The sequence below is a fragment of the Diaporthe batatas genome (assembly GCF_019321695.1).
Source record: "Diaporthe batatas strain CRI 302-4 chromosome Unknown Contig00002, whole genome shotgun sequence".
Taxonomy (NCBI): Eukaryota; Fungi; Ascomycota; class Sordariomycetes; order Diaporthales; family Diaporthaceae; genus Diaporthe; species Diaporthe batatas.
In genome coordinates, this window is record NW_025408549.1 from 510,960 (window position 1) to 525,104 (window position 14,145).

The 14,145-nt window shown below is 51.6% G+C and overlaps 3 protein-coding genes across 3 annotated transcripts; 1 reads left to right on the forward strand and 2 right to left on the reverse strand.

Moving 5' to 3' along the window:
- Positions 1-2,225: 2,225 nt before the first annotated feature.
- On the reverse strand, positions 2,226-3,948 carry KVR01_001462 (uncharacterized protein; the record flags this gene model as incomplete). The annotated part of the gene is made up of 2 exons (XM_044787189.1): positions 3,594-3,948; positions 2,226-3,473 (listed from the first exon to the last, which is right to left on the reverse strand). Exons 1-2 carry the CDS (start codon positions 3,915-3,917, stop codon positions 2,226-2,228), a joined length of 1,572 nt encoding a protein of 523 aa, XP_044649417.1. The 5' UTR covers positions 3,918-3,948.
- Positions 3,949-4,120: 172 nt separating this feature from the next.
- On the reverse strand, positions 4,121-7,330 carry KVR01_001333 (uncharacterized protein). The gene is made up of 5 exons (XM_044782609.1): positions 6,755-7,330; positions 6,423-6,624; positions 6,132-6,332; positions 5,956-6,080; positions 4,121-5,879 (listed from the first exon to the last, which is right to left on the reverse strand). The coding sequence occupies exons 1-5, from the start codon at positions 6,806-6,808 to the stop codon at positions 4,488-4,490; spliced, it is 1,974 nt and encodes a 657-aa protein (XP_044649288.1). The 5' UTR covers positions 6,809-7,330; the 3' UTR covers positions 4,121-4,487.
- Positions 7,331-9,113: 1,783 nt separating this feature from the next.
- KVR01_001085 (uncharacterized protein) lies at positions 9,114-13,792 on the forward strand. Its single transcript, XM_044781636.1, has 5 exons — positions 9,114-10,298; positions 10,472-10,862; positions 10,932-11,490; positions 11,559-11,871; positions 11,968-13,792. The coding sequence occupies exons 1-5, from the start codon at positions 10,039-10,041 to the stop codon at positions 12,797-12,799; spliced, it is 2,355 nt and encodes a 784-aa protein (XP_044649040.1). The 5' UTR covers positions 9,114-10,038; the 3' UTR covers positions 12,800-13,792.
- The last annotated feature ends 353 nt before the right edge of the window (positions 13,793-14,145 follow it).

The window sequence follows — 14,145 nt, forward strand, 5'->3', positions numbered from 1 at the left end:
TAGATTTCTTTTAAGTAAACTTTATTAATTATATATTTAATAGCTTTATTTATTACTTTAAATATATAAAAAAATTATTAGTTTTATAATTTAAATACTTTTTAATCTTTTAATATATATACTTTATAAAAGATATTAAATATAAATTAAAGTTAAAAATCTTATAAGTTTTATAAATAGTTTATTTAATAATTATTATTCTATTATTATTTATATAATAAGTCTTTAAGTAATTAATTATAATTATTTAATTTATAAACTTTTTTATAAATATTATTAAATTATTTTATATACTTTTAATTAATTAAATATTTTATAAACTTAAAGAGATTAAATAATAATTATTAAATATATAAAATATTATTTAAAACTATTATAAATATTATTATTTTACTTTTTATTAATATATTAAATAAAGTTTTTATAACTTAATTAAAATCCTTATCTTTTATCTTTTTAACTTTATTAACTTTATTTACTTTTATTACTTTTATTTAATTTAAAGAATAATATTTATATTTATATAAAATATATAAAATTAATATTATATATTAAGAAATTTATATTTAAAAATATTAATTAAAGTAATTTTATAATTAATAATAAATAGTATAGAATTATTAATTTAATAATATTATAAAAGTTTATAAATTTATTTAAAGACTTATTAAAAATAGACTTTTTATTATTAAAAGACTTTAAAATAATAAAAGGATCTTCTTTATATAAATTAATATTATACTTTAAAAGTATAATATCTTTTATTATTTATTAAATAAATATAATTAAGTATTATATTATATAAAAGTATTACTTTTAAATTTATACTATTTATATTTAAATATATTAAAAGATTTTAATAATCTTTCCTTTTTATTTTATATTTAATAGAATTAATAACTCTTTTAACTTTATTAATAAAGTTTAAAATAGAGTATAAATACTTTATTTTTATAAAAGTTTTAAAGTTAGTTTTTAATAATATTTAATTTAAATTTAATTAAAAGGTTTTATTATTATAATAATATTATAAAATAATAAAGTATAATAAATATTAAACTATAAATTATTTAAATAAGGATTTTAATATATATTTTTATTAACTTTACTTAATTATATTATATTTTATAATAATTTAAAAATTATAATAAATATAATTATACTTTTAAATAAATAACTTTTATTTATTATTTATTATTTAAATTATATAAATAACTATTTACTATTAATAATCTATTTTAATAGTTATAATATTATTTAATATAGTAATTATAAAGTATTTAATATTATAATTATAAAATAAAGTTTTATAATTTATTATTAAACTTTAAATTATTATTAACTATTTTATAGATTTTATAAAGGTATTAAATTTAACTTTAAAGTCTTTATAAATATTATATTTATTATTAAAAGTTTTATATAAATTAAAAGTTAAAAGTATTAATTATTAATAGTTTATAATAATAATATTAAAGTTTTAATTATAATAGTTTATTAATTATTATACTTTAATATTAAAATAATTAAAATTAATATTATTATTATAATATTAATAAAGTATTATTTAATTAAATAAAAATAGTTTTTAATATTAAATTAATTAATTTTATTAATAATTTAATTATAATTATAATATATAAGTAATAAATATAAAATTAAAGTATATTAGAAGAGGTGTTTAGTAGGTGTAGTATAAAGGGAGTAAAAAATACTAATTTAGGTATTAGGGATAGGGTTGAATAAAGTTTTTTAATTAGCTGTAGCTTTAATTAGTTAGATTGGTTGTGTGAGGATTTAAAGGGGGTTGTGTGAATATCTGACTTCTATATTTCGATAGGTATGGAAAAGACTTGTTATAACCTGTATTTAACTATGTAACTTTACCCTTTAAAATACTCTTATGTAAGAAATTTCAAGTAGGTAAAGATTTTATTAGGCTTGTGTGACGGGAGACAAGACTGCTAGCTATGCGCCTCGATCACCTGGCTAGAAGACTATAGCTTAAAGACTAGGCGAAGCAGTATTGTAGGTGGCCATCCCGATTATACGTCTAGTGATTAAGTTTTTGAGTCTACATGGGATCCTTTCGTTCTCCCCACCCACCTTTATCACCTGCCCTGTCCCGGGACGGTGAGAATAATGTAGATGGGAAGATGCACAACTACCTAGGTGCCCTTCCAGCGGCAGTCTCCTGCCTGGAAATGCAATGACCCTGGTCCCTTCTATTGATTCTTGTCATCCAAGGATTTCCCCTTTTCCACATCCGTCCCAGCAGCTCCTATTGCATAGATTACACTATAGAAGACTAAGGCGAACGCAACTTCGAAAAGAAGCGAGGCAGGCGATAGGTCAAACCGGGGCTTTTTCTTGTCGCTTCCGGACGCCTTGACGGCATCTTCCCTTGTTGTCTTGGGCAGACCTGCACAGGGGTCCTCTGCGTATGTCACCTCAAGCTGCGGGTAGTATTTCTCGATCGCTGCTTTCGTGCTCTGCGCATGCGCAACAGAGAAATGATCCCGGATGATCCACATGCCATCGCGCGTACTGCCCCAGGAGAAGCCGATAATAGAAATGTAAAAGCCTCGCTCGCGGAGCTTTCTCTTGATCAGGCTGTTCAGGTCTTCGTCCGGTTGCAGCATCCTTAAAAACTCCGCGGGCATCACGATACGCAGGCATCTGGTGATCAACTCTGGACCCTGTGGAGGCGGGACAATGCCCTGCCTTAGCTCCGCGGTCCCGATCCACATGCCACCAATGGGGAACGCGCCCGTCTCCGTAATGAAGCCATGAAGGGTCCTGGCCTGCTCAGCGGTTGGCAACTCGACCCAGGCAATACCTCTTTCGCAGCCCAGGTAGAGGATGCGTCCCGCCTTGATGGACTCGAGAGATTGGGCGAAATCATACGCGGTCGCTGTGTCTGGTACAGGCCGTATCACGACCAGGCGCGCTCCCCTCTCCCGCTGCTTCGCCAGCTCGGCCTTTTTGGCTTGAGCAGCAGCTTCCCTGCGTGCAGCCGCCTCCTTGTCGGCCTTTTGCTTCTCAGCTATCTCTGCTGCCCTGATGGCCGGGTCCTCCTTGTCGGCCTTCTTCTTGTCGGCCTTCTTCTTGTCGGCCTTCTTCATGTCGGCCTGCTCCTGGGCCTCGCGGTCGGCCTTGGCCCTCGCTGCAGCGCGGTTGGCCAGCTGCTTTGCCTTGAGTGCCTCGTCTCTCCTCTTTGCTTCTGCGGCCTGCACTTTCGCGGCTGCATTGGCTGCCAGCCTGTCTCTTGCCTCCTTGAGTTGCTGCTGCTCCCAAAATTTGACAGCCATGCGACGGAGCGAAGCTCTCAGCCCGATGCCTCCTCGCCGCGTCCCAGCTGCGCTTTGCTGCTTCGCAGCCGCGTCCGGCTGCACGGGCCTGTTATACCCATGCCGCGCATCATATTCTGCCTTCCTCTGTGGGTATCTCAAAATTTCGTAGGCAGCTTGGACCTAGAGCCACATGTTAAACAAGCTTAGCTCCCCATGCCTGCAACAGGGTGTACTATCTCGTCCATTGATGAGCTTCGAAGGAGAAACGGTTGGCTCAAGGAAAGATGGGGGTCAGCTGACTTTGAGGAGTCTGTCTGCATCGTCTTTGCTCTTCTTGCCCGTCCTGTCCGGATGCAGGTCGAAGTTCAGTTTAGTCCAGGCCGCCTTGATTTCTTCAGGTGAAGCCGATGGTTGTAGGCCAAGCGTCGCGTAATGACCAGGGTCTTCATAGTCGAGGCCGCCCGTACCGCTGGTCAAAGACCTCATCTGCTGATGTGTCGCCCATGACCGCACCACCACCTTGGGTCCTCTGTGGTCGACGACGAGGCAGCCGAGTTGGCTCGACAGGCCACCGGCGGGTCGGAAACGCAAGCGCCGGAGCTTGGTGAGGATGCTAGTCATCATGAGGCGCACGCAGCATGAGCTACGAGCTGGGTGCAGGGTGCAGGGTGCGGGTGTGCACCAGGATCACATCATGGGGCGTCCAGCGTTTTGTCACGTGGGCCGGCCGCAGCCAACATGCGCAGGCTCGAGGCAACTTGCAGGACCAAGAGACCGGGGTTGCTGTTCTCACAGTCGCTTTCCCACACGATATTGTCTCAAACTAATTACGGCACGCTGAGCGCAAAGTGCAGTCAATTCTCTGCATACTAGGTAGGCAATGGGCTGTCCGTCTGTTCCCTATTGAAATCACGGCAGCCCAGCCAACAAATGGGGACGCGGGGGCATCAACCCCCAAACTTAGCAGTAATCTTGGTATCTCACCAGGCCGTCAAACGCCGCCCAAACACCCCGTGACCTCCGATGAATTAAGGTCATCAAACCAGAAACTCCTATGCCACCACGCCGCGAGGATGGCTCACTGGAAAAGGGGAAAAGAAAAAGACATATTGTACTACATACCGTCCTGGAGAAGTCAACCCCTTACGCTTGCGCCATCACTAGTCTCCAAGGTCGTGGAAAAGGCACCCAGGGTTACTCCCCATCGGAAAGATCAACGGCGAGGGGCTCGCCGTTGCGCGCCCGGGACCCATTGGTGTAATCGACCTCGTACTGGATCTCCCGAATCATGTTATCGAGGTTGTCGTCTAGGCCAGGCGCCTGCTGGCCAAGGCAAAGCTGAAGCAGGTACCGGTAATTCTCGATGGCTTGCCCCATGCCCTTCAGTCCTGTCGCCTCCACGAGGTCCTCCTCCAGCGCGCGCAGGTCGCGAATCCTGTCGAGAAGCTCCGATGCCAATTGTCGACGCTCGCTGTCGTCGTCAACGCTGCTCGCCTGGCTACTCGCGCCCTGGCTATTCCCATTGACCTGCATGCTAAGCTCGGTGTGGACCTTGCCTTGGACTGCAATACGATTCTGATACTTGAGCATGGACGTGACTTGGGTGCGAAGCTGCGCAGCCTCAGCTGTCGTCTTGGCGCCAACCTCGTCCGGCTCGAGCATGGACTCGTGACGGCGCAAGTCCTCCGCCTGGGCCGCCGCCTCCTCCTGGGTATTCTCCAGAATTTGGCGGACCTCTTGTTCAGCCTCATCCCTCTCCTGCCACTCGTCCTCGAAAATCTGCGCGAGATATCTACTCTTTTGCAGTATGCTTGGGGCGATGCGCTTCTGGACGGCCTTGGCAGCCTCGGATCGGAACTCGGCATTCTTCCACATGTCCTGCAGCGCGTCGCTCACGCTTGGTCGCCGAGGCGGCGGCGCGAACGGTGATGACGACGGCGGGGGCATGGCTGACCGTGAGCGGATACCCTCGTTGAGCTCTCGGATCATCTCCTCAGCATGCATGCCCTTGTTGTTGCGGATCGAAGTCGATGCGCCGCGGCCAAGCAGCGAGCGGATGATCTTGGTGTTCTTGTTCTCGGCAGCGAGGTGGATCGCCGTGTCGCCGTTGGAGTCCTGGGAGTTCACAAGCTGCTCGACGAACGCGGCTTCGTGTGTGTCCTGTAGTTTTCCGAGGATGGTTTCGACGTAGTAACGAGCAGGTCTCCGATACTTGACCGAGACAGCATGCGACACCGCATGGTGCAGGACAGTTCGGCCCGACAGGTCGCGCTCTCCAATGCTCTCTCGAAGCTCCTCCATTATGGCCGGGAACGTCTGCTTGTCGAAGGCGTTTGTGAAGTTGACTGCGTGCATCATGGGTGTCTCACCCCGCATGTTTCTCGCGGCAATGGCCGGACCGAATCGCTTCATATGCTTGACTCCGTCAATGTCACCCATCGCCGAGGCCCAGTGCAAGGCTGTGTTCTGGTGCTTGTCGATGGGAAAGTCGGGTCTGAAATTCGTGGGGGGTTCCGGGCGCGGGGCGGATGAATCGCGCATGTCTAGGGCGTAGTAGTCGAGGAGTGCCTCGCCATACATGGTGTGCTGCTTTCTCGTTAGCATCTCGGGCGGTTCAAGCCTCGTCTCGAAGGTTGGGATGGAAGCCTGGAGAGTTGCATACCCTGTGGAGAATCATCCTGTCTGCATCATCCTCAGCCATGTAGCTGCCAGATGCCACAGTCTGGTCGTCGGGCGTGTCATCTCGGAACGCGACAGAAGATCGATCCAAGTCCTCCGCGAAAGGGTCTAGAAACGATCAGAATCCAGCAGGGCAACGGCAGCTTGAGATAATCTCACCATTTCGCTTTCGCTTCTTGGCGGCAGGCCCAGGTTGGGCAACGGCGGCGCTCTTCTTGGGCTGCTTCGGCTTGCTTACATGGCGAGGAGCTGGAGGGGGCGTGACAGCGCCGGGCACAAAGTCGAAGATGGGGCCAATGCGGTCGAGGACGTTGTGCTGTCGCGCCAACTCCTGCGCGTCTGCGAGGGGTAGATATGTTCCTAAGACGACGGAACCCGACCGTCAGCGAGTGTCTTGAGATAGCAAAGCATGGTAGCTACCGATGGAAGACAGTAGTTGTTATCTCGTACCTTGAAACTTGCCGTAGCCTCCCTGAACCTTCTCATGGTTTCCTTTTTGCACGTCGCGCTCGAGAATTCGAGTTCTTGCAGGCTTGTCGAAGCCGGCAGCTTTCAGGATGTGTGTAGCATTAACCCAGTTGTCGGACTGGCGTCGCATCACATGTTCCCTCTTCGCATCCGCGCCTACAAATTGGAATTCCCACACGGGGTTCTGCGAGGTCGCAAACGTTAGTGGTGATTGCTGGGGAAGTGATGCGACGATTTGCTTCGCCTCGACCGGAGCAAGGGAGGGGACGCGAAGTCAAATGCAAGATTGGGAGGGCGAAGAGAATCGGACTGACCCCATTGTATGTGGCGGAGAAAATGCCATCACCCGCGCCGTTCGCGGCCGCCATCTTAGGGATGTGCGTCAACGGTTCCTACCGTTCTGGAGAGGAGGGAGGGAGAGGGGATGGGTGATTCCGATTGTGGGCAAAATAGCCTCTGTGAAAAAATGCAGTCAACGACACGCTCACAACCCACAACGGTGCAAGGGTGTTGTTGAGGTGATCACTGTTGGTAGTGACGGTGCAGGTTTGGTGTGGTCCGGCCAGGCTTGCAGACTGACACTCGGGCAGCAGGATGCTCACGAAGGAGTCGACCCCGATGGAGTGGGCGACAACAGCAAGGTCCTCTGGAGAGAACGGCATGCAAGTCAGAGAGAAGTTGAGGGAGCCAAATGATGCTGCCTTTCTTGCTGCATGCTCTGGGTGTGAAGGCGAGGCGAGCAGAAGGGAACAAGTCCTTGTGGTGATGGTGTAGCGGGGGAGCCAAGGGTCCAGGTCCAGGGTCTAGCTCATTTGATGCAACCTGTGGTGATGTTTAATTGACAATGTCGCGAAACTTGCGGTTGACGCGTTGTTGGCAGGTTGTGCGCGTCTCACCCCGCGTCGAGCTGGGGAATGGAGAGCCGCGCTTGAAAAAGGGAACCTTGCCAAAGGGCGGCTGGTGGGTCCGATGACATAAGCACGGGATTGGGTGCAAGCAAGGCCAGACTGAGACTCGACCTACATTGCCTCCCCGGGCCACTTCGCGCTAGCAGTCCTGGCCCTGCTTCAATGTTATTATAAGTCAGGCAGGATGGCACCTCACTCGGAACAGGCATGTGGGACAGCAATATTCTTTCTCTGGCCTGGCTGCCTGGCCATTTGCTGTTGCAGAGGATTTTAAGCACCTAGGTGGCCATTGATTCTCTCACAAACCTCAGTAGTCTGTCCCTACTTGAGCTGCCTAGGTACTCGAGGCAATCAACGCACCCGCCCTGCAGCTCATTTGGTCCGCCCCTTGTGAGATGCCTGACTGCATTCAACGCTCCTCGTGGTCTCGTGACCACAAGCAAATTCTCAGATGCTGCAGTCCCGAGTCTTGGCACCTTGGTGTTGGCTCAATAAACCCTGCAGATACACAGTGTACCCGTAAATGTAATGGTCAATCAGGTGTGCTCACCATGGCAGCATGGCTATCAATTTAGTGGCTGTTTGAACATGGCATTATGTAAACAGATGTATGTAAAGTATGGATGGTGTTTGCACCCTCGCCTTGAGGCTTGCAACAGCCTGTGCTGCCAGGATAGGGAGTCAAATGAAGCGAGCGGGCACCCCTCGTATTGAGGCATGGGGCAACAACTCGGATCCATCGCAGCTGGATCTGTGAACACCAAAACTCACACATCTGATTCGACGGTAAATATAGCCCACTCAACCAAGCTCACTCGCTTGCGAGAGACCAGATCCTCAAGTTGGCCTTTGATGTTGTAATTTCCCGAAGGACAATGAGATCACAGGGACCCTCTGCAGCCTCTGGAGGCTACCTCCTTGAAAAGGTAGCTCCTTAGGTAGGTGGCTTGAGAGCATCTCGCAGGACGCTGAGCGGGCTGCTCGGTAGGTACCTGAGATGGGACGGCCCGTCGCAGGCTGCAGCCTGAAAACAAAACTGCGGACATTTGTTGTTGGCCTATAGCCTCAGCGGACAAAGGCTACTGGCAGGTTTGCCGGGACGATCCGAACCCTCCCTCACTCTGGCGTGTGTAGACATCGGTTCCCTGTCAGCAGGACTGGCCGTGGGTTATCCTTATTAGCCGGCTCTTGCTGCTGGTCCATCGGGCGCTGTGTACTTAAGTAGCCAGCCTTGCTGGTCTTGGGTGTGACAACAGCGGCTGCTGTCACGACACTATCTCAGAGCTCAGATGTGGTCAATCAGGGTGGCAATGTAGCGTTGTACTGCGGTAGCTACCAGTCCGGCTTCGGATCCGTCCGGCATGGTTGGGTTCAGCGGAGAAAATGTCGATACCGTCGCCTTGTTTGCCAGCCAGTGCTCCTGACCTCGAGCCCCTGGCCCTGTCTGTCGTGCGATGGTGGTGGGCTGCGTGGCCAACAAAGCGTGGGCTGCGTGGGTTGTGTGGGTTGCATGGCTCCCGTCTCTCGCCCCTGCACGGACTGACAAGAGTGTCCAAGACGCCCAGCAGTTCCAAGGCTTCCAGGCTTCCAGACGTCCAGGAGAAGCGGTGCTGCATAGTACACCTGGCCCCTGAGACGTGCTATGATAGGGTGTCGGTGCCGACTCGGGGTTGCTCGGGGGGTCCCGACGACGGCCTTACGTCATGTTGGGCAGCCCCCTGAGTCGCGACGAGGAGATCATCAGTCCTCAGCAGCCCTACAGAACTGCTGACCTGGACAAGCTGGACTCGTCACATCGCGCAGTGTTTTGGACTTCCCTGCAAACATCAAGGGCCTCCCCCCCCTCTACCTCTCTTTTGACTTTTGAGTTTGCGGGTGGCCAGCCAGGCAAGGCAAGGCAAGCTAATTCCTGTACGGGGTACTGTGTAGGGCTGCTGACGGCGGATGAACCAGGGACGCAGAACTGCAGAACTGCAGAGCTGCGTTGGTTGCATGGGAGAGGCTTGTCTGTTGGTGGGCTCTGACATGCGTGCGTGTGTGTGTGTGTGTGTGTGCGTGCGTGCCATGTCTGGATACCCTGAGCCAATCTGGCATGTCTGATTGCTTTTCTGCTTCGGAATCTCGACACGACGGCCCTGGAGCCAAGAGAAAACCCGTCGGATTTCCACTTTGAACCTGAACCCAAGTGGGGAATGACGATACTTACCCGCACCTCACAGTGAGGCGGCACCAGCGGACCTATTTCAGGAGAGGGTCGAGAGGGACCCCCATCCCAACGCCGTGGTGCCCTACCGCCGGCGCCACAACGTTGTGTTTTGCCGTCGACAATTAAGTGATACAAATTTTTTGCGCGCCCCCCGTCCCCTCCGTTTCGTCCTGTATCTACCTGCGGCTCCGCTTGTGTCGCCCGTCCCGGTCCAGTGGCGGAAATAAGCATACGCGACAGACCAAAAAGGTACAACCCGCACGCTCTCCTGCTCAACTTCCTCCAGGCGCAGAGGCGCGAAAACGGGGCCCCGGTGATTCTGGTTCGGTCGAGCTCCACCGCAGTAGTGCTTCTCACCTCATTCCCGATCTGGCCAATTCCCTCCTGGTGATCCTCATCCGGATCCTACGATGAGGCTCTGCCGTCCTACTGTTCCTCTCAGCAGCCGGCAGTGTCGATACAAACCTAACTCTTTGCAGCGATAATGTCATCAGCATCCGGGCCTGCGTCCAGCTCCACCAAAAACGGCGCCAACGGGAGCGGCAGCGGCAGCGGCAGCGGCAGTGGCAACGGAGCATCCGGCCACAAGGCCGGCGCCACGACCTCCAACCCCAGCTCCGCCAGGGCAACCAAGAAGAGTGCCTTCTCCTGCGAGCCGTGCCGCCGCCGCAAGGTCAAGTGTGGAGGTGAACAGCCTGTCTGTAGCAGGTGCCTGGCAAGAAATGATGCTTGCGTCTACAAGTTGTGGGATCCCCTTCCGTCCTACGCCCTTTCACCCGCCGCCCTCCCCTCCTCTGAGGCACTTACTCGCCTCACATTTCGTGCGAAGGCACTTGGGCCTCAGGCTCGCCACCCAGCCTCCACCCTTGCCAACGCTCAATCCCGTCTCCAGGGAGGATCCATGCTGACCTGGTTAGAAACCCAACGCTGTCCTATACCCAGCGCCTGGAGGAGCGCATCAAGGACCTGGAAGAGCAGGTCTCAAAGGCTCAAGCCCAGGCCAACGCACCTCCTCAGCCCCAGCGTGGACTGTCGGAAGGACCTCTCTCGTCATCGCACGATGGCTCCCTCGTTGGTCACGAACCTGAGGGCCTAGCTGGGACTTTCAAGGGCCTGAAGCTGGATGAGAAGGGCGTCATCACCTATCACGGTGCCACCAGCTTCTTTCACCTGCCCAGCGAATATGGCCGCCAGAGCAGTGACGCTCCCAGCCCGTCCAACCCAGAGGACCCCCTTTATGGCAAGAGGGAACGACTGGTCAACAACGCCTGGCAGCAGCGCGCACTGGAGGACCTTTCGGAGATCCCAGTATGTGTCCCGCAGCTTTCAGCTGCGTTTCTTCACAGGCGGACGTTGTAGCTGACTCGATGCCTCCAGGAACCATTCCAATATTTGCTCAGCACGCACTGGTGCTGGATCCAGCCCCTGTGGAACTTTGTCTATCGTCCCACCTTCACCCGGGACATGCAGCTCTTGGGGCCATACTACTCGCACACCCTACTGAACGCGATACTCTCGCATTCTATCCGATGGGGACGCTGGGACAAGGATACACGCGATCGTCTCGAGAGCGACTATGACGGCGGTGCCGTCTTCAGCCGTCACGCGCGGGCCATGGTGCTCGAGGAAATCTCTCGTGGCGTGGCCACAATCCCAACGGTCCAGACGCTCTTGCTGCTGAGCGCTCAGGAGTGTAGTGCTGGCAACACCTCACAGGCGTGGATGTACAGTGGCATGGCATTTCGGATGATCGATCATCTGGGCATCTGCGTCGACAGCCAGAGGTATACGGGGAATATTCCCTTCAGCGATGAAGACGTCGAAATCCGCCGGAGGTTGTTCTGGAGCTGTTACTTCTGGGACAAGATTGTCAGTCTGTACCTCGGCAGATCACCGAGCCTGCAGCACTCGGATGTCTCGCCGCCTCAAATGATCCGTACGTGGTCCACCGGTCCCCCCCCCCTCCGGGCCGACATGAAGGGCGAAACTAACGGGTAAACGCAGTCGACGACTCCAACGAAAATGAGATGTGGACACCGTTCGGTATCACCTACCCAGACGGGGTGAAGTACCCACCAATCGCAGCGCACTCGACGTCTTGCTTCGTGCAGATGTGTCGGTTGACGGTTATCTTCAATGAGATCCTGATCCACATGTATGACCCACTGGGGCTAAACACCGAGACCGAGATCCAGGAGTGCCTGGTCAGGCAGGAGGCGGCGCTGAAGCAGTGGTGGGAGGACCTGCCGCACTTCTTGAAGATGGACGCGACCATGCTGCCCCCTCTGGCGCCACCCAGCCACATTGTCACCCTCAAGTAAGTCTTTTGCCCCCTGCCCATGATCTGCGCATCAGTGCATTGCCCCAGGTTTTCGCCCCCGGAGTCCCACTGACCGGTGGGGACGGCGAGCAGTGCCCTCTACCATACATTCAACATCCTGCTCCACCGGCCGATGCTCTCGCGTGAGTGCACTCCTAACAACAACCGCGCGAAACACCTGCTCGAGTGCGTGTCGTCGGCGACTTCCATCATCGCGATATTCGACCTGTTCTGCAAGTCCTTCGGCATCTACCGGTCCGTGCTCTCGCTGAGCTACTGCGTGTACATCGCGGCCTCGATCTTCCTCCTACAGGTCCAAGCAGCCGCCAACGCCCAAAACGCCGGGCAGCCGGGCATGTTGACGGACGAGCAGCAGCAGCAGCAGCAGCAGCCCGCCCTTCGGAGGCTGGACTTCTGCATCCGTGCCCTCTCGAAGCTCAAGGATGTCAACCCGATCGTGGGCAGCGGCATCGGCCTCATATTGCGCGAGTTGGCCGCCCTAGGAATCCAGACCCCCGGCACCACCACACCGCCCGCCTTCCAAGGCCAAGCGCAGCAGAGCCAGGCGCGGCCTGGGTTCCCCCACCACCAGCAGGCATCGTCCATGTCGTCCGAGTTCCGGGGCCGTCAAGACTCCTTCAGCGGGTATGGCCACCGCATGAGCCACCACGAGATCATGATGGGCAACACCGACAGCCACATGACCGGTTTCGGCTCGCCCAGCCGCACGCCACCGGGCATACAGCAGGCGCTGTTCCAGTTCCCCCAACCAACCCAGCCCGACAAGATCAACCAGCACCTCCAGCACCACGGGATCTCCGACCAGGTGTTCCAGGCAGTATCTTCCCTGCAGCCGATCACGGCGTCATTTGGCAACCCGATGAGCACCCAGGAAAACCCGCGTGACTACTACGAACAGCGGTAAGGCTTACCTTTAAGTCTCGTATGAATGTGAATCCTGTCTCCCGTTCAGGTTGGGACTGCGGCGGTCGGCGGATGAAGCTGTCGGGGGTGGGGAGCGTCGGGGGACCAAACCACCAACGGAGTTCTATGACATTGTCGAAAAGAGGCCATAAAAATCAAGAGTTATCAGGATGCATGGTTAAGGAGTTCTGGTTCAATGTTGTTGGAGACAGATGCGCGTGGCCAGCATCTCGACACTCGACAGCCCGAGGATGCGAGTCGAGGTGGGAAATCCAGGAGATACACGCGAGAGAGAGTACATAGCATTGTAATGGGAGTTTGTCCGGTTCAAGTCGGAGATCCCCTCCGACTGACTCCCTGTGCATGTGATACAGCGATTGACAAAGGCCAGCGGAGCAGCGGATGCCAGTCACATGATGCGTGCGAGTCGTGAGCGGCCTCGTCGAGAGGACCATCTCGAAAGTATCAGCGCGGTGAGGGCCTCCAGCGCAGGGAGATGCAAGAGTGAATCGGCCAAAGGCAGGGGTGGCGTCAGTCGATCGCTGCCCACCCACCTGAGCGAATTACCCCAGAGTCGGGAGATATGGGGCGCGGCGAGAGCATGGGGTTGGAGGGTTAAATAACGGGGCCGCCAGGACATCAAGTGAGCAAGTCCTCCCCAGGGCCCAGGCGTACGTGTGGGAGGAGCAAGGGGTCAGTCTCCGTCTTGCCCGCAGCCCGCAGCCCGCAGGGGATCCCACCCTCGCGCGGTGACGGGCTCGAGGCTCCTGCGCTGCCCGAGATCCAGTCGAGTCTATGCCGTGACATGTGTGCTGTTTTGTAAACTGGTGTACACAGTAGTGCAGGCCCGGTAGGGTGAGCCGATCCCAAATGCTGGCCTCCCGAAAGCGAGGGCGGGGGAGACTCCACCCTGGAATGATCATCTGGTCGCTTCTGAGATACCTTGTTGGTGTACCACAGTACCGGAATCAGCATGTGAGTCCTGCAGATGCACACGCAGTACGGAGTAGACAGTAGACGATGCTCGGCCAAGCAGCCAAGAAGCAGCAGCAGCAGCAGCGGCGGCAGCAAGCACGCGCGACCCGTCGTTCCCGTCAAGCTCGGTCAGGATCCGAAGGGCTGATCCCCACGCGCGAATCGAGTCGAAACAAACGTACCCGCACACAGACCCGGACCCCGCGCGGACGATGGCCGAAATACGCGGTGAATGCTTTTCCAGCACGGGCAAGATGATCGGCGTTTCGTCACCACGCCTTGACCAGTCTCTCGGAGCTGCGCACGTGGGCACGTGGGCAATTGTGGGGTCTCGGTACCAACCCTAACCCGTTTTCCAGACCAGGGCGTGGG